At 40.8% G+C, this 19,958-nt stretch overlaps 1 protein-coding gene across 1 annotated transcript in view; it reads right to left on the bottom strand.

Moving 5' to 3' along the window:
* Positions 1–14,798: 14,798 nt before the first annotated feature.
* WIPF1 (WAS/WASL interacting protein family, member 1) overlaps positions 14,799–19,958 on the bottom strand; it is an 82,291-nt gene continuing 77,131 nt past the window's right edge. The window contains exon 9 of the mRNA XM_010859820.1: positions 14,799–17,869. Coding sequence (XP_010858122.1) covers positions 17,814–17,869 — 56 coding nt within the window. The 3' untranslated portion in view covers positions 14,799–17,813. The remainder of the gene's footprint in view (positions 17,870–19,958) is intronic.

The following is a 19,958-nucleotide window of genomic DNA, read 5'->3' as shown; positions in this document are numbered from 1 at the left end:
CATTGGAGAAGGAAATGGCAACCCACTCCAGTGTTCTTGCCTGGAGAATCCCAGGGACGGGGGAGCCTGGTGGGCTGCTGTCTATGGGGTCGCACAGAGTTGGACACGACTAAAGTGACTTAGCAGCAGCAGCAGTGGCTTGGAGAACGTACCAGAATCTCTGCTATCTTTGGTGTCCTTAGTGCAGTGAGCCAGGCACATGAAAGGCGCTCGGGAGATACTTGCCAAACTGCATTGACACGTAACTTTTACTTGAATCTACTGTTTGCTACCCCAGATAAATGCACTTGCAACCATCTTTCTGGTTCAGAGTCTCAGAGCTGGTCTGAAATGCCATAAAGAATGTTTGTGCTTAAGGATAGTTTTTCATGGAGGTAGGACTTTGATCTTCTGAAAATTTTTTAATCTGATTATGTAGCCAGAATATTAGAAATAAAGTTTAGAAGAGGACAGACAGTTCTTGGGTATAAGGAGATTGTTAATGGCTTGGGACAGGTGAATAGATATATTTATCTGCTTCTGTGAGCCTTACCCCTTTTTATAACTACAAGGTATTTTATAGACACATTTTTCTATTCAGTAGTCAAGCTGTAAACGGACTGAATCTTGATAGTTGTGTCTTTAAAAAGGGGGGGAAAAGAGAAAAGAGAAGCACTGCCATCATTATCCTAATGGAAATGTCTTTTGTCTTTGGAAGCACAGGCCCAAAGCTGTGGACCATCACTGGGCCTTCACTCCACTTTCAACCCATCCCGTCTATGGGCTTCCTGTAGGTCTGTCCCTCATATGTAACTCTGGTGCTCTGAGAGGAAACTCTACCTATTGTTTCCTTAACCGAATCCCATGTTTTTTTTTTCATAGAATTGTAGGTGCTCAGTAACTTTGGGTAACTTGTTGGGTAAGTAAAACAAGTGGTGTTTAGCAGTATTGGTGAGTGGTGTAGCTTTTCCTTCATACTCACAAGTTCCCTGGGCCCAGGATCAAATCTCCCCCACCTAGGTGTCTCAGCATACATATGGACACACCAAGTGTTTATGTCTGAGTAGGCAGAGCATGGACGCGTTCACGAACACCAAGGGAGACTGCGGTGTTAACCTTCCCCCCCCGTCACCAGTGTAGCCTGCTGAGCAACAGAAATGTTCTCCCAGGTCCTTTCAAGATCTCACAGGTTCATGGTAATAGGTGGGAAAGGACCAGAGAGATTTTTAAGCCAAACTCTTCCTTCTATTGGAAAAGCCCCTGATGCTGGAAAAGATTGAAGGCAAAAGAAGGGGATGGCAGAGATTGAGAGGGTTGGATGGCCTCACCGACTCAGCAGACATCAGTCTGAGCAAACTGTGGGGGATAATGGAGGACAGAGGAACCGGGCGTGCTGTGGTCCACAGGGCCGCAAAGAGTCGGACACAACTTAGAGACCGAACAACAACTTCATTGTGTAAGTGAAAAAAACTGGGTCTGGAGAGGTGGAGCAACTTATGCAAGAATCATATATAGCTAGTCTTTGGCAAAACCAGGAAGAATCTGAGTCTCCTTGAAAGTCATTTTTCTTCCAGAAATATTTTAAAGCTTTATGTTAAAGATCCTCATTTTATGGCTATATATATGCCATCAAATAGTTATAATCAATTACTCCTCAAGGAAACTCTAAAAGCTTTTAGCTAATTATTTCCCATTTGACACATTTCAGGATGTCAAATAGTTCTTACATCAAGATAAAATACATGACAAGTTGAAAAGAAGAGCCATAAAAAGATAGAAAACTTTAAAGGAGTTATCCAAAAAACTGGTAACATGACTCCAATCCTTTGGGTACATTCAAGGTAAAAGGATGGGCCTCTGAGGCGGGCTTAATAAATAGTTCCCATCTTCCTCACCCGGATTCTGAACCAATTGAGAAACAGGAAAGTAGCGGATAGAGGTCAAAATATCACCTTTGTTACTGAAAGAAGCTGAGTGGAAAGCCGAACTTAGCGTAGCAGCCAAGTGGGCTGTTAACGGAACCGATTCAGGACCACCTTCTGGGCAGAACCAGTAATGCCTGAGGGCAGGACCACTTCTAAGAGGAAGAAGGGCCAGGCTAAGCTTTCCCAGTGAGTGAATAGTGTTGGAAAGTGGTGCCAGGAAGATTCCAGGATGTTACAGCTGGTGCTGGACTCAGCTATTCCCCATAACTAAAAGGGGGTTGCAGACGGGGAGGGAAAATATGTGATGAGGTTTCTCTGGAGGAAGATAATCTGAAAGCCCCTCCCACTCCAAAGTTGCTTTTTCCTGGAAAAGGCTTCTTTCAGAGAGCTTTACATACGCCTCGTGCAGCTTGGAGGGTGCTGGTGGTTGGGGTTTGGCTCCCGCTTGTAAACTAAAAAGGAAAGAATTCTCGCACTGGGAACAAAGGAGAAGTGGCTGGACTGGGTGGGCCAGTGTTGGCAGAGAGAAAGAGAGAAGTAGGAGGAGCGAGGCGGGTGGTGGGGGTGAAGAGAGGGAGGGAGAGAGACAGGAAACTTTGTTACTGTCCAATAGGGCCACCTAGAGGGGCTCTCAGGCTTTTGAAGGGATAAGCTGGAGTTTTGACCCAGAGCTAAGGAAGTTTTAGCTGATCTAGGAGAGGGCAATGGCACCCCACTCCAGTACTCTTGCCTGGAAACTCCCATGGATGGAGGAGCCTAGAAGCCTGCAGTCCATGGGGGCGATAAGGGTCGGACACGACTGAGCGACTTCACTTTCACTTTCATACATTGGAGAAGGCAGTGGCAACCCACTTCAGTGTTCTTGCCTGGAGAATCCCGGGATGGGGGAGCCTGGTGGGCTGCCGTCTCTGGGGTTGCGCAGAGTCGGACCTGACTGAAGCGACTTAGCAGCAGGGAAGCTCAGGTGAGAAAAGGATGGTGGGTATCTGAAGCTCCCCTTGAGAGCTCCCCACACCAAAAAGAGGCAACTTTCAATACACTGCTGCTGCTGCTAAGTTGCTTCAGTCGTGTCTGACTCTGTGTGGACTCCATAGACGACAGCCCACCAGGCTCCCCCATCCTTGGGATTCTCCAGGCAAGAACACTGGAGTGGGTTCAATACACTAGCTTAGCCCAAAAATAGAAAAGCTAGTCAATTAAGAACCCTCACCCCACCCTCCTTTACTTCTTCCTTCTCCTGCTTTGACCTTAGAACAACCATATTTACTGAAATGGGGCAGATAATCGGGAAGAGTAGGTAGAATAAAGGAAAAGATGGACCTTGCCCCGTCCCTGGCTTCTTGACTGCATGATGCCCCAGAGAATAAAGGGAAAAGTTTCACTTTTAAATCTGATTCCAGGATTTGATTATTACACAGGATTGGTTCTTCTCACTTATTAATTGAGACTGTCGGAGACTTTAAGTGGCTGTGGGACTTGTTACCTGGGAGTGATTTAAAGCCAGTCCTAGCATAGGGTTATGGAGGTTTTCATCCAGCGGCAGGGAAAGAACATTCCTTCACTGGAAAGTTTTAAAAGTGACGGTGAAAATAAAAAAGTTGCTTTCTCATTTGAGAAGATTAGTTTCTCCTTCAAATCGAACAGCCTGTTGACTTTATTTTGTTGGGTTTTATTTCTCTTGCCCACCAGCATGGGATTGTTTGTGGTGTCTCTACATTTATTAAGGACTTCCCTGGTGGCTCAGACGATAAAGTGTCTGAATGCAATGCTGGAAACCTGGGTAAAGGCAATGGCAACCCACTCTAGTATTCTTGCCTGGAAAATGCCATGGATGGAGGAGCCTGGTGGGCTACAGTCCATGGGGTCGCTAAGAGTCAGAAACGACTGAGCGACTTCACTTTCCTTTCCTACATTTATTAAACATGCCCTAAGCCAGAATTTGGGACACTGAGCACACTGGAGACTCCAGCCAACCAAGGGCCCCATCCTACTGATGGCACGTGCTGCATCTTCCCCAGGTGGCAGGGCACATGCACGGCAACGTGGGGCTACTTCTCTAAAGAGTTATAAACTCAAACAGGAAAATGATCAATGCATTTTAGTCAGGAACAGTGGTCCTTCCATGCTCTCTTCTCTTCAGAGCACTCTGCCAGCAAATAGCACTGCTAATTAAATCTGTTGGTGAGTAAACTTAAGGAAATATATTAAATGGCTCCCTCCAGTCCTGCCCAAACCTGGAAGAGGAGGCCAGCTTGAGTTTTTACCACCATCTCCCAACACCCTGTGTTATTTGATCAGAATAGTTTCCCTCTAAGATATTAATGATTCCTAGGGTTGCTTTAAAAAGTTTCTTTATTATACATGAAGTGATTGAAAACTGCCAATCATGAATCTGGCAATCCCCTCTCATGAGCTTAAAGACTGTTCTGATTACGATAATTACATTTTTATGAATATCCTACCTAGACAGTAACAATTTTACTGTGTCAGACTACACCACACAAAGATACATCAATTTCATCTGCAATGAAAAATAGATTCTAATAGCTCAGTTATATTTATATGATAGTCAAACATCAAGATGCAATGTAAGTACTTCAACTGAAAGAATTCTCATCATTATTTAACCTTGGGATGGTGATTAAGGGTGAAGGCTTGTCAGCTTTCATGAATTATTTTTTTCATGATTTTTGCTGTTTTGATTTGATTTTTAAAACTCTGTAATTTAACACTTATTAACATTTGGATTCTACCCCTACCCTCCATGATATGTGGACAAGGCAACAGCAATAAAAGATTAATAGATGTGATTGATGGTCAGAGGATTAGGTAATTGTAAGACATAATTATGTTTCAGGAACAATAGTGCCATGCCAACTGGTTTTCTTCTTGCCTAAGTTTCTTCAGCCATGATGCAAATAATGGACACAGTGTTCGGGTTTGATGCTATGAATACATATTATTTTAATGTAAGGAAAAAACTGTTCCATTAGTACAGATAGTCAACAGTGCTGGTCCAAGTGTACTCTGAGAACCAGTAGCATCAAGGCTCACCTAGAAGCCTTGTGGTGTCTCTACATTTATTAAGGATTTCCTTGGTGGGAAGGAGAAATGTAAATTCTCCTGCCCCAGATTTGTTGAGTCAGAATCTTTGGCAGTGGGGCGCAGGACTCCGTCTTAACAAGCTCTCCAGGTGATTCTCTGAGGTTTAAGAACTGCTGCTTTAGCATCTTGTAGCTGTTTCCTTTGACTACAGTGAAACACTGCCGGGTATGGACGGGTAATCCTAGCAGCACTGAAAGTGTTCCCTGTTAACTGTGGCCATGTCCGTTCCAGGGGAACTTAAGTGGACAAGCTCTTTTGGTCAAATCCCTCTTAAGTGGGCTTTTTCTTCTCTTCGAATCCCCAGACCTCACAAACCATATGTTCTTCCCATTACCACTCGTTGGTTCATCCTCCCTGGTAGAGGTATGTTTGTGATCCCTTTCTAATGTCAAAAGCTCTCCGCCACCCTGAACCTCTGCTGATCCTTTCCCTTTGTTAGAACCTTTTCCCTATGGTCATCTTGAGTTGCTTAAAAAATTTAACATCCAACATGATGCTCTTTATATTTCTTATGGCAGCAGCTGCACTATATATTTTGATAGCACTATTAGTCAAAACTATTTACCAGAACGCACCAGAAAATGCTATGTGGAAAGGCTGCACATTGCAAGCACACTTAATTCAAGAAAACACAGAAGAACATATTTAGTATGAACGCTGATGCAAATTCACCAGGACTGTGCAGGGATGTCAGTAACAGTTTTTCTTTGACTGAGAGATTAAGGAAATGTATTACAGAGTTTGGTAATAGATGACAAAAGGGGAGGGAGGAAGGGAAAGAGTTTGAGAGAGAGAGAATTTTGTAATAAAAAAGTATTTCCAAGACTAATAGTATTCTAATGAATCAACATGCGTGGGGCAGTGTTAAATGGAGTAAATGAGTATGACAAAAGTGAATGGCATCTTATGATTTAATCTTCATATTACTTTATAAAAATATTCTTATATATATACGAGTATATGCTTTTAAAGACCCAAATCTAAATCCTGAATGTGCATCAGAATGACCTTGAAGCTTGTCAGAATTACAAATTTCCATGCTTGCTATGGCAGCATAAATACTAAAATTCAAGCCTACAGAGGAAATTAGCATAGCCCCTGTGTAAGGATGACGTGAAGATTCATGAAGCATTCCATATTTTTAAAAAATTTTCTGGGTTCCAAGAGACTTTTATTTTGGTATCTTGGAGTCCAGGAGTTTTTATGTAAAAACCACTCTGCTGCTGCTAAGTCGCTTCAGTTGTGTCCGACTCTGTGCGACCCCATAGACGGCCTCCTACCAGGCTCCCCCGTCCCTGGGATTCTCCAGGCAAGAACACTGGAGTGGGTTGCCATTTCCTTCTCCAATGGATGAAAGGGAAAAGTGAAAGTGAAGTCGCTCTGTCGTGTCCGACTCTTAGTGACCCCATGGACTGCAGCCTACCAGGCTCCTCCGTCCATGGGATTTTCCAGGCAAGAGTACTGGAGTGGGGTGCCACTGCCTTCTCTGAAAAACCACTCTAGGTGATTCTAGTGCAGGTGGTCCTTAACTTTCATTTTGAGCAACACTGCAAATCTCACTCAGAAAGAGGGAAACCTTTTGATTTGTGATCGTGAGGCAATAAGGCTCAACCAGTGTCACAGTATCTTTGGATCCCCGTGATGCATTAAGTCACGCTCTTGACTAGCACATGCTTTCTGTCTAGTTCTGGAGTTATTTGTGCACTTGCCTCCACCCCCAAAAGACTATAAGCTCCCCGAGACACAGGAATTATGTGGTATACTGACGTTTGTGTCTTCAGCTAGACTCACACCCTGCCTTCTCCTTATTGAGAAGATGTTCAATAATATTTGTCAAATGAATGAAGACACTAAGGGTTAAAACGCAATTCAATGAGTGTGATTGAAACAGATCCTTTCACCCCCAGCTTTTGAGACCTGAGAGTCAGGTTTCTATCTGTGTCTCAGCCGTGCATTTGTTATGTGGGAGGTCAGTTTCTTCTTCCTTCATAGGGCTGCTTTGGGGTAAAATGATGTAATGTATATGAAAATTCTTTGAAATTGCAGAGCCACTTGTTTCAGGTTTTTAGAGTATGACTGTCTATTTTTCCCTCTAACTTCATTTTTCCTATGAATGAGTGCAACTTACATGACTGAGGCAAAGAACACAGCATTCACTTCTGGCAATTATGGGAAAGTGAATCCTATTATTTGAAATTTGAAAGAACCACCTGGCTTTTCCAACTTCAATACTAAAAATTGTAATATAAATAAAATAACTACCTCACAAATAATGGGGAATACAAAGGAAGGGAAATACACGGGGGAGCAAATGAGCTATTCATACTGATGTTTGATTCTGAGACCGGACTTTCAGATATCTGTGTGTAATGAAGTGACCTCTGAACTTTAGTGGCTCCCCTAAGATCACCTTAAAAGGTAACAGTTGTCCGATAAGATAAGCTGAAAAGTACAAGTATGTAACATCCCTTTCAAAACCTTAAGGTAGAGATTATGATTACTCCTCAAGCTATAAAGAGCCAAAGAGTTGAAAGAAACTAGGTCACTTACAAGAGGTGATGTGCCCTGGGTGGTAAATGCTGGTCCAGGTCTGAAGCAGTTCATAGCCCAAAGAGGAAAACAAGGACAAGGAGTTTTCCATGAGATTACATGTATTCAGTTGAGCCTATGTTGTCTTTTATGTGTGTATATATTTATTATTTTACTTAAAAAAATTGAAGCATGTTTGATTTACAATATTTTATTAGTTTCAGGTGTACGGCAGTGATTCGGTATATTTCTGACTATAGTCCATTATAGGTTATTACTAGATGATGGCCGAAATTCCCTGTGTCGTACACTACATTCTTATTAGCTGTTTTATACATAGTAGTTTGTATCTGGTAACCCATACCCCTAATCTGTCCCTTTCCCCTTACCTCTCCCCTTTGGTAACCACAAGTTTGTTTTCTGTATCTGTGAGTCTGTTTCTGAATTGTATATATATTCATTTGTATTAGTTTTTAGACTCTACATATAAGTGATAATCTTATAGAATATGTTTTTGTATGTCTTTTCCCACTAAGTATAGGAGTTTCCAGGTCCATCCACATTGCTGCAAATGGCAAAATTTCATTCTTTTTTATGGCTGAGTAGTTTGGCAATGGCAACCCACTCCAGTACTCTTGCCTGGAAAATCCCATGGACGGAGGAGCCTGGTAGGCTGCAGTCCATGGGGTCGCTAAGAGTCGGACACGACTGAGCGACTTCACTTTCACTTTTCACTTTCATGCATTGGAGAAGGAAATGGCACCCCACTCCAGTGTTCTTGCCTGGAGAATCCCAGGACGGGGAAGCCTGGTGGGCTGCCGTCTATGGGGTCGCACAGAGTCGGACATGACGGAAGCAACTTAGCAGTAGCAGCAGTATTCCATTGTGTGTGTGTATGTATCACATCTTCTTAATCCAGTCATCTGTTGATGGACTCTGGGGTTGCTCCTATGTCTGGGCTATTGTAAATAGTACTGCTTTGAACATTAGGGTGCATGTATCTTTTTGAATTAGTGTGTTGTTTTTTTCTGGGTAAATGCTAGGAATAGAATTGCTAGATCATATGGTAGTTCTGTTATTCGTTTTTTGAGGAATCTCAAAAGTTTCCTTTTCTCCACATCCTCTCCAACATTTGTTTTTTGTAGACATTTTGATGATGGCCATTCTGACAGGTGTGAGGTGATATCTCATTGTGGTTTTGATTTGCATTTCTCTAAGAATTAGTGGTGGTGAACTTCTTTTCATGTGCCTGTTAACCATCCATATGTTTTTTTGGGGAAAATATCTATTCAGATCTTCTGCCCATTTTCTGATTGGGTTGTTTTTCTGATATCAAGTTGTATTAGCTGTTTACATATTTTGGATAATCCTTTGTTGGTCACATTATTTGCAAATATTTTCTTCCCCCCATTCCACAGTTCATCTTTTCATTATGTCATTTGTTTCCTTCGCTATGCAAAAGCTTTTCAACTTAATCAGACCTCATTTTTTGTTTTTGCTCTTCTTCCTTTTGCCTTAGGAAACTGATCCAAAAATATTGCTACAATTTATGTCAAAGAGTGCTCTGCCTATGTTCTCTTCTAGGAGTTTTTTGCTTTCCATTCTTACATTTAGGTCTTAAACCATTTTGAATTTATTGTTTTATTTGGTGTGAGGGAAGATTCTAATTTCATAGTTTTAATCGCATTGTTGGCTGCCCAGTTTTCCCATCATCACTTCTTGAAGAGTCTGTCTTTTCTCCAATGTGTATTTCTGTTGTAGATTAATTGACCATAGGTGCATGGGTTTATTTCTGGGCTCTGTATTGCTCCATTGATCCCTGTGTCTGTTTTTGTGCCAGTACCACACTTTTTAAGTCACTATAGCTATGTGGTATAGTCTGAAATCTGGGAGAGTTGTTATCTGCTGCTTTGTTCTTCTTCCTCAAGATTGTTTTTTGGGGTCTTTTGTGGTTTCATATGAATTTTAGGATTATTTGTTCTAATCTAATTATCTGTGGGCAGTACAATGACTGAATTATTTTAGAAATAGCTATAGGCCACTCAGTAGTACAGAGGAAGCAAACACTTTTGGTCTCTACTCTTTATCTGGAATTCTCATTTTACTCTGATAGAAAGCCTGTGGCTTAAATTTTTTAAGACAATCACTTTGTTCAAGTTCTTTATCAGAACCTGAGGAGGACCATAATGTGAGGACAGATCCAGATTTTGTGAGGCTGGAAGCTTTAGATAATTTAGGGTGCCCTATTGTTTAAAAAAATACAGTAATAATTTTAAACATTTGATACAAAAGTGAGTAATTAGAAGGAATCAATCCTTCCAAGTCGTGGTCACAAAGGTGGAGTGTCATTTGTTTCTTAGAAACGTGCCTCTGTAATACTGGGAGCAAAATTTTAAGATAAAGGGATTTGCAATAGAATGTTGATGGGTGGGACATTTCCAAACATTTACCAGTAAGAGAAATACATATATGCTAAATGTAGCTCCAGAGACAGACATTCAGTGCCAAATGCTCAGAGTAGGGAGAAGTAGGGCTGTGGTGAAGACAGCAGGGAAGGGCCACTCTAAATTATACATGCAGGAAGCCTTCAGTTACTTGGAATGCTTAGAGAACTGAGTAGACTTTTCAAATTAATCAAAAACAACAAACCCCCCTCATTTATTGGCCATCAAAACTTTAAAATAATACAATCTTTTTCTTTTTTTCAATTTCCCTGTAGGTTTAAGAACTTAAAAAAAAAATCAATTCATGTAATTTACCAATTGAGTTTAAGGAAAAAAGAAACCAAATAATTACTTAGAGGGGAAAAGAATAAGGTATTCATTCTCACCTTAATAGAGAGTCCTCTGTTGCTTGGGTGACTGAAGTAGCGCCCATTCCTGGTGGAAACATGGATGCTGGCCTCCTTAACTGCCTCTCAGAAATCATTCAACTGGCAGAGTTATGGTGGGAGCATTAGTTTGATTGTGATGAAGCTATAAATGCTCAATTAAAATTTATTGAATGAATCAATGAACCAAATGAATGGTTCCAGTTTGGACAAATCAGGACAGTTTCAGAAGCATTTTTATCCCTAAGAATTCTATAATCAAATTTTATCAAGCTCTTGAATGCATTGAAAACTCCTTCCTGAATATGGCCTACGTTTGACAGCAAAAGGATTAGGAAATGGAAGGAAACTTTTACTAAGCGCCTGACATATGCCTGGGGCTTCCCTGGTGGCTCAGATGGTAAAGTGTCTGCCTACAATGTGGGAGACCTGGGTCAGGAAGATCTGCTGGAGAAGGAAATGGCAACCCACTCCAGGACTCTTGCCTGGAAAATTCCATGGATGGAGGAGCCTGGTGGGCTACATACAGTCCATGGGGTCACGGAGAGTCGGACACGACTGAGCGACTTCACTGACATATGCCAGGTACTTTGCTGATGTCTGTGTATTTCTTTAAGCACTGTAACCATTTTGCAGTGTTGGAAACTAGATCTCAGGGCTAAGTAACTTGTTGGTGGCCTTTCAGGGAGCCAGTGGCAGAGCTAGGATTCAGATCCAGGTTTGTGTCCAGGGTTCATTCTCCTGACTCTGTAACTTGTCCTTTGACCTTTTCTTCCCAGCAAATGTTGAAAGACACACGAAACTTTCTAGATAAGGAAACTGAACCTCAGAGCACTTAAGTGACTTGAAGGAAGAGATGAAAGCAGATTTTCCTAATCTCTTAACCATTATACTATATTAAGGTGTGTATACAAACACGCAGCATATAATTTAAAAAACTGTCAAAGTTGGAGACAAGATGGCAGGTAGAAGACTTGAGTTCACCTTCTCTCATGATACCACCAAAATCACAACCGACTGCTTAACAACCACTGACAAAAAAAGATTCAAACCTACCAAAAAAGACATTCTACCCCAAAAAAGCCACAAGATGGTAGGGGGGTATTTTTGTGATATATTCAAATCCCATATTTGCCAAGTGGGTGATCTACAAACTGTAAAATGATTATATTGCTGAGGATCTCCCACAGGAGTGAGAGTTCTGAGCCCCATGTCAGGCTCCCCAGCCTAGAGGTCTGGCACTGGAAGGAGGAGCCCCAGGAGCACTTGGCTTTGAAATAGGCAAGGCTTGAGTGCAGAAGCTCCACAGGACTGAGGGAAACAGAGATTCTACTCTTAGAGGGCTCACACAAGCTTTCACTTTAGGACCCAGGGCAAAGCAATGACCCTATAGAAGCCTGAGCCAGACCTACCTGTGAGTTTTCTAAGGAGGCAGCAGTCAGCTGTGGTTTACTGCGCAGACAGGGACACTGGAGGCAGATGCGCCGGGGAATGCTCATCTGCATGAATTCTCCTGGAGGCTGCCATTTTGGCACCGAGATCTGGTCCCACCCAACAGCCTGCAGGAAAGTTGGAACACAGCCCCACCCATCAGCAGACAGGCTGCCTGAAGTCATCCTGAGCCAACAGCTGCCAATAAACACACCCCTTAACATGGCCCTGTCCATGAGAGTGACAAGACCCCGTTCCACCCACCAGTGGACAGGCACCAGTCCCTCCCACCAGGAAGCTCACACAAGCCCCTGGACCAAATTCACCCATAAGAGGGCAGACTCCAGAACTAAAAAGAATGACAATTCTGTAGCATGAGGAATGGAGACCACAAACACAGAAAGTTAGGCAAAATGAGACAGTAGAGAAATATGTTCTAGATGAAGGAACAAGATAAAACCCCAGACGAACAACTAAGTGAAGTGGAAACAGGCAATCTACCTGAAAAAGAATTCAGAGTCTTGACAGTAAAGATCACCCAAGATCTCAGAAAAAGAAGGGTGGCACAGACCAAGAGGATACAAGAAATGTTCAGTGAAGAGCTAGAAGATTTAAAGAACAAACAAACAGAGATGAACAATACAATAACTGAAATGAAAATTACACTGGAAGGAATCAGTAACAGAATAAATGAGCAGAAGAATGAATAAGTCAGCTGGTAGATCAGTGGAAATCACGGCAGGGGAACAAAATAACAAAAAAAGAATGAAAAAAGTGAGGACAATCTAAGAGATGTCTGGGACAACATTAAATACAGCAATATTCACATTATGGGGGCCCCAGAAGGAGAAGAGAAAGAGAAAGCGCCTGAGAAAATATTTGAAAAAAGATAATAGTTGAAAACTTCCCTAACATGGGAAAGGAAATAGTCACTGAAGTCCAGGAAGCCCTGAGAGTTCCATACAGGATAAACCCAAGGAGGAATATACTGAGACACATATTAATCAAATTGACCGAAGTTAAAGACAAAGATAAAACATTAAAAGCAAAAAATAATATACAAAGTAATCTCCATAAGGTTATCAGCTGATTTCCCAGCAGAAATTCTGCAGGCCAGAAGGGTGTGGCTAGATATATTTAAAGTGATGAAAGGGAAAAACCTACAGTCAAGAATACTCTACCTATCAAGACTCTTGTACAGATTTGACAGAGAAAATAAAAAACTTTACAAATAAGCAAAAGCCCCCAGCACCATCAAACCAGCTTCACAAGAAATGCTGAAGAAACTTCTCTAAAAACCTTGCTGATATCAAGAGTTTATAAAGACATGGAGCAAGAGGATGTGGCATGCAGTGCAGCACAGCAGAAATCAGTGCATCACCTATTAAAACTGACCAGTCAATTCTATTCCTACACACTTATGGACACTAGCAAAATTCTTGCACATGTACACCAGGAGATGAGAATACAGTTTATAACAGTATTATTTGTAATAAATAAAAAGACAAAAACAAGCTGAAATTTCCATTAACAGTGAAATAAACAAAATGTGATATAATCATAGCGTGGACTACCGAATAGCTGTGGACAGCAAGTAGCATGAACAAGTCTCAGTAATGCTGAGGGGGGATAAAGTAAGTCCCTGAAAAATATATTCCAGCAGTCAGGAAAAGATGAGATTTTGAAAACTGAGGAGTAAGTTAGACAAAGAGAAGAAAGGACATTGCAGTCATGGAGACAAGGAATAGCAAGACCCATTTAGGAACTGCAGATGCATGACACCTCCTCTGATGCATGTGTCCCTAACATGGAATTCTGATATACCTGAATTCACTTCTGGATACTTTTGAACCATGAGGAATTCTGTAAGTGAATTAACTGCTTTTTAGGAATAGTTGTAGGAGAAGAGTGAGGTTGGAAAGTCAATAAAAGATAGAACAGTTAGAAAAGAAATAGAGATGATTACAATTAATTCCTCTCTAGGAAGCCAGGTGGGGGAAATTAAATCTTGTGGTTCTGCCTGCCCTCCAGTAGCATCCTAAAGAGGAATGGAGCAAAGGTCAATGTCAGTCATGCTTCAGTGTCAAGATTACCAAGATTAAAGGAAGCTACACTAACCTGGGGGCTTCCCTAGTGGCTCAGATGGTAAAGAATCCACCTGCAATGAAGGGGACTCGGATTCGATCCCTGGGTTGGGAAGATCCTCTGGAGGAGGAAATGGCAACCCACTCCAGTATTCTTGCCTGGAGAATTCCATGGACAGAGGAGCCCGTACAGTACATGAGATCGCAAAGAGTCGGATATGACTGCGTGACTAACACACGCCCTAACCTGAAGACTGGAAGCTATACCACCTGGAGATTGAAGAGAGATTTTAAAAGTCAAAGACATATAAAGCTTTTCTCTGTGCTTTTTCCACCTCAAGCACTTAAGTTATGGTGTCTGAGATCATAATGGGAATGATCAATGGTGTTTTTAAAGGAAAATACCTGTGTCCAGAAAGAAAGGTTACTATAGTAGAGCTTAGTACTCAATTTATTGAAGCTATAAACTCAGAAACTCAGTTTTTATGACTACTTAAATTCAGTTTGCAAATCTTGCTTCTTTTTTTCCCCTAAGAAATAGTGTAACTGTCCAAAAACAAACAAAAAACAGACAAACCACCACTCTATTGGGCCTCCTAAATTTCCACTGGCCTTTCCTTATTTATCAGTGTCAGTGATAATCTTTGTAATTACATCTTCCATTCCTTCCACCACCCATCATTTACCTCAGAGTAGAGGCATTTGCCTCAGGTAAAGAGACAACAAATTTTGACTAAGAGGCAAGTTCTCAGGAAATACAAGGAGATTAAAAGTGGATCGCACTAAGTATTTACTTACTCTATGGACCTTCTTCTTCTTTTATTGTCTGTCTGTACCAGAGTATAAAGCAGAAATCAGACACTTGTTTTCTCACTTATATTTACATAGACAGTACTTAAAATAAAACCCACCAGATGACAGTCTGACCATTCTGCTTTTATTTATTGTCTGGCTAGTTTACAAAGACGCGGGTATGGAGGGTAGGTCCTACCCCACCAGGTAAGCTGTCCTGATGACACAGGTATCAGGATGTGCACGTTTACACAGTGCAGTGGTATGAAAAACATTTCTTCTTTACAGTCCCTCATTATAAATAGGGAGAAATTAATTTCATCATGCCAGAAAATTTTGGGCACTATTTAACAGTCATCACATTTCTGCTACTAAAATAACAAAATTGGTATTACAAGTTAAAATATAAAGGCCTAACAGTTTTTACAAATATGCAAATAATCTGCTACTTAGACATAAAAAGTCAATTTCTCTCAAATCACCAAGTAAGGCACCATTGGATTAAACATTTTTCTTGGTTTTTACTAAATAAAATGCATACTGAAATAAATACCGAACACTGAATTTTAATACTGTAATACATTTTCATATAAATGACATGTAAATGTTAAAATACTGTATTGCATCTTGAATACATTTATCTGGAAATTTTATGGGGAAAAACATATGTAAGCTCTGGTTTCAGGGAAGGATGTATTAATTTCTGTTATCTGCTATAGTTAAAGATTTTAGCATAGAATTTGTTCAAAGTTTTGGACACAATTAGGTTTCTAAATTTCAAAGAAAGGGTGTACATGTATTAATGGAATATTCACTTAAAAATACATTTTAAAACATCTCTATCCTGGATAAATAGCAACTCTGAGCTGTGACCCTGTTTCAAACTTTAGGATGGTACCTGCAAAGTTGGAATATATAAAGAAATTGGCTATTCTTACTACCCCTTACAAAATTCAGACCCATTTTTTTGGAGTCAGACTTTTCTCTGCCATATTTGCTGGGAGAGTTCAACTCCATCTTTTCTGAAGTGGGTCAACATGCTCTTATCATAGGGATTTTTACTAACTATTGATATCTGATCAAATAATTCAAAATAAAATGATGCCATATTATCAAAATATTAGAGATTAAAAGCTTTTTTCTGAAAATACCAAGTTTGTTACAGCTTGATTTTTGTTATTCCTTGATTTTCTTTAGGTAAAGGGCCCCAAGTGAATGTATGAAAGACAAACAGAATGGTAGAGAACTGGGGAAAAACCCAAGTTTTCTAATGTATTAATAAGCCCAAGACTTTGGCAAGGAAAGTTATAAAAATACAATATACTCAAATGGGCAACTTCATAATTTATTAGACATCCCATTTATTAGAATTCTAAGTTCTTTTGATTTTATAAAAATGAAACAATTATTCTATAAATATGAATGCTTCTTTCAAATTTTTCTTTGGATTGATTTCTTGTTAGCATCTCCCAGGAATACATGAATACACTGAAACCATGATACAAAGTTTAGGTAGATATACATATACATATATAGCTGTGAACTTTTAAAAAATAAGTAATGGTAATTTTAAACATAATCAACTATATAAAACATCTAAATGGAAATAATTTTTTCCAAGTCTATAGCTAGATTTAAAAGTCCCAGTAAAGTTTTGTAAACAAAATCATACAAAAAAGGCAAGGCTGGCTCATCCCTATGGTCCTCTGGGGGAGCTTTATTTGCGTAGATCCAAGGCAAATGATTCTCCCAGATAGATTCAAAACAAGTTCCCTCCAATTTCCAGCAGCAATCTCTTTCTCTCAACGCCATAAGCATCAGATTTCGAATTTTAGAGTTTTGCCCATCAATTAAAATCTGTTCCCTTCTTCCACATTTCTGATTTGCTACCTTTCCCTGACTTTCCCCCACAACTATGGAGCCTATGAGCCTCCTGCCCTAAGGAACAAGCTGGGCTGGAGAGGCGTGAAGCCACTTGAAATGCATAAGGCAGGAGGCCAACCAACAGGTGAGCTCAAGGAAGCTGGTTCTCAGCTAGAGAGCCCCGACTGGCTTTCAGTTTCTTTTCAATGGCTTTATTCCACATGACTGTAAACCCTAGTAGATCAGTTTCTGACCTTGGTACTGTGACGCAACACTTGTATACAGATTTCAAGGGAAGAGGGAAAATAAGGGAGCAAAATCTAAGGAAAACTATTTGCCAAACAAGGGTCCTAACTTTATTTTTAGCTACCTCTTGAATTGCTATAGCTCATCTGGCCTTTTCTGTTTCTGAAACAAGAGGTGTCTGCACTAGGCTCTGTCTTATAGATCTGCACTGTCCAACATGGTAGCCACCAACCATGTGTGGCTACTGAGCACTTGAAATGTGACACGTCCAAATGGAGATGTGTTTCAAGTGTAAAGTACACACTGGAGTTTGAAGACTTAGTACCAAAAATATATATATATATAAAATATCTCATTAAAATTGTTATACTGACTGCAAGTTGAAATGATATTTTGGATATTAGGGTTAAATAAAATATATTAAAATTAATTTCACCTATTTTCCTGTTTTATGTTGCTACTAGAAATTTTAAAATTGTATACCTGGTTCACATTATATTTCTATTGAATAGCTCTGTCCCAGGGCTTACCTCAGACCACCCAAGATTGGACATCTTGTAACTGCAAATATTTTATGTGAGCAACTTGTTTAGGTGGTCTGTGGTTCATGGAAACAGACAGGAGGCCAAACATGAAAAAAAAAAAAAAAAGGCATGGAAACAAACAACTCTCAGGGACCTTTATATTGTGGTTTGTAGCAAAAAAGCAGTGAATGTTTGAATTTGGTTGGTTGAAAGCTGGGACACAATTTCATCGCTGCCTACTTGTCACAAAAGCCTGTTGATCCCCAAAGCAGCCAACAGGCTGTAGCTGAAGCAAGCAATAGCTTTAAGGCTATACACAATATAAAAAGCGAGGTGCATACCTTTACTGCGTACGCACCCTACACACACATATTCCCACATCACCTCCCTTCTTCCCTATTGCCATTATGAAGGGAACAAGGGAGGACAGAGGAGGAGGGTGTGCGACTTGGACAGCAACGACAGAAGGAGCTCTGGGGCTTGAGTGTAGAAGAGCAGGCAAGGATCACCTCGGGATGGGAGGCAGGGGTGGAGCACCCCTCTCTCTTCGGTTAGATCCACCTTGATGAAAAATTAGACAAAATACAAACTTTGGTTAGAGAACTTATGTTCTCACTGTAAAACTCAAGAATGGCTGCAAAAGTACCCACGACCCCCCGCCTACCCATGATCAAGGCTGTAAACAACGAGCGCACATGCATGAGAAATGAAAGGGAGAAGTGGGTAAGGACCTGAACAAATTTTACTAGAGAAGGAGGACCTGCCGCTGAACTTGTGGGAAGTTAAAGTTCTTTAAAAATTACTTTTTTTTCTCATCACCAACTTACTATATGTGATTATACATATATGTATATTATAGATTGAGAAAATATGGATGAGAAAAACAAAACAAAAATTCATTAATGCTTGTACCACCTGGAGATAACCTATAACGTTATGTGTATATCTGTTCTTTTTCCTTCCAAAAGCAGGATCATTTGAACATTTTTAAGTCATTCTTTATAAATACAATTATTAATGACATATTGCATTTTATTATAGAAGTATCAGTTCAGTTCAGTCGCTCAGTCGTGTCCGACTTTTTGCGAACCCATGAATCGCAGCACGCCAGGCCTCCCTGTCTATCACCAACTCCCGGAGTTCAACCAAACTCACATCCATCGGGCCGGTGATGCCATCCAGCCATCTTATCCTCTGTTGTCCCCTTTTCCTCCTGCCCCCAATCCCTCCCAGCATCAGAGTCTTTTCCAATGAGTCAACTCTTCTCATGAGGTGGCCAAAGTATTGGAGTTTCATTTTTAGCATCATTCCTTCCAGAGAACACCCTGGCCTGATCTCCTTTAGAATGGACTAGTTGGATATCCTAATACTACTATAGTTAATATAATCAGTTCCCTTTTGTTGGACATTCAGTTATCTTCTCCATTTCTTAATACTGCTTTCCTGATAGCAGCTATCCTAATGAATGTAAAGTGTATTTCATTGTACTTTGATTTGTGTTTTCTTAACCGTTAGTGGTGGGATGACTCCAAGATGGTGGAGTAGACAGACGTGCACTCATCTCCTGCAAGAGCTCCAAAATTACAACTCGCTGCTGAACAACCATCGACAAGAGAATGTACGATCCCACCAAAAAAAGTTACTTCAGTATTCTTGCCAGGATAACCCCATGAATAGCATGAAAAGGCAAAAAGATAGGACACTGAAAGATGAACTCCCCAGGTCGGTAGGTGCCCAATATGCTACTGGAGATCAGTGGAGAAATAACTCCAGAAAGAATGAAGGGATGGAGCCAAAGCAAAAGCAACACCCAGCTGTGGATGTGACTGGTGATGGAAATAAAGTCTGATGCTGTCAAGAGCAATATTGCATAGGAACCTGGAATGTTAGGTCCATGCTGCTGCTGCTGCTGCTAAGTCGCTTCAGTCGTGTCCGACTCTGTGCGACCCCACAGACGGCAGCCCACCAGGCTCCCCCATCCCTGGGATTCTCCAGGCAAGAACACTGGAGTGGGTTGCCATTTCCTTCTCCAATGCATGAAAGTGAAAAGTGAAAGTGAAGTCGCTCAGTTGTGTCCGACTCCTAGTGAATCAAGGTAAATTGGAAGTGGTCAAGCAAGAGATGGCAAGAGTGAACATCAACATTTCAGGAATCAGTGAACTAAAATGGACTGGAATGGGTGAATTTAACTCAGGTGACCATTGTATCTACTACTGTGGGCAAGAATCCCTTAGAAGAAATGGAGTGGCCACCATAGTCAACAAAAGAGTCTGAAATGCAGTACTTGGATGCAATCTCAAAAATGACAGAATGATCTCTGTTCATTTCCAAGGCAAACCATTCAATATCACAGTAATCCAAGTCTATACTCCAACCAGTAATGCTGAAGAAGCTAGTTGAACAGCTCTATGAAGACCTACAAGACTTTCTAGAACTAATGCCCAAAAAAGATGTCCTTTTCATTATAAGGGACTAGAATGCAAAAGTAGGAAGTCAAAAGATACCTGGAGTAACAAGCAAATTTGGCCTTGGAGTATAAAACGAAGCAGGTCAAAGGCTAACAGTTTTGCCAAGAGAATGCACTGGTCATAGCAAACACCCTCTTTCAACAACACAAGAGAAGACTCTACACATGGACATCACCAGATGG

The sequence above is a fragment of the Bison bison genome, unplaced genomic scaffold (assembly GCF_000754665.1).
Source record: "Bison bison bison isolate TAMUID 2011002044 unplaced genomic scaffold, Bison_UMD1.0 scf7180017864460, whole genome shotgun sequence".
NCBI lineage: Eukaryota > Metazoa > Chordata > Mammalia > Artiodactyla > Bovidae > Bison > Bison bison.
Note: the sequence above shows the minus strand (reverse complement) of the source record. Positions and strands in the feature narration are given on the sequence as shown.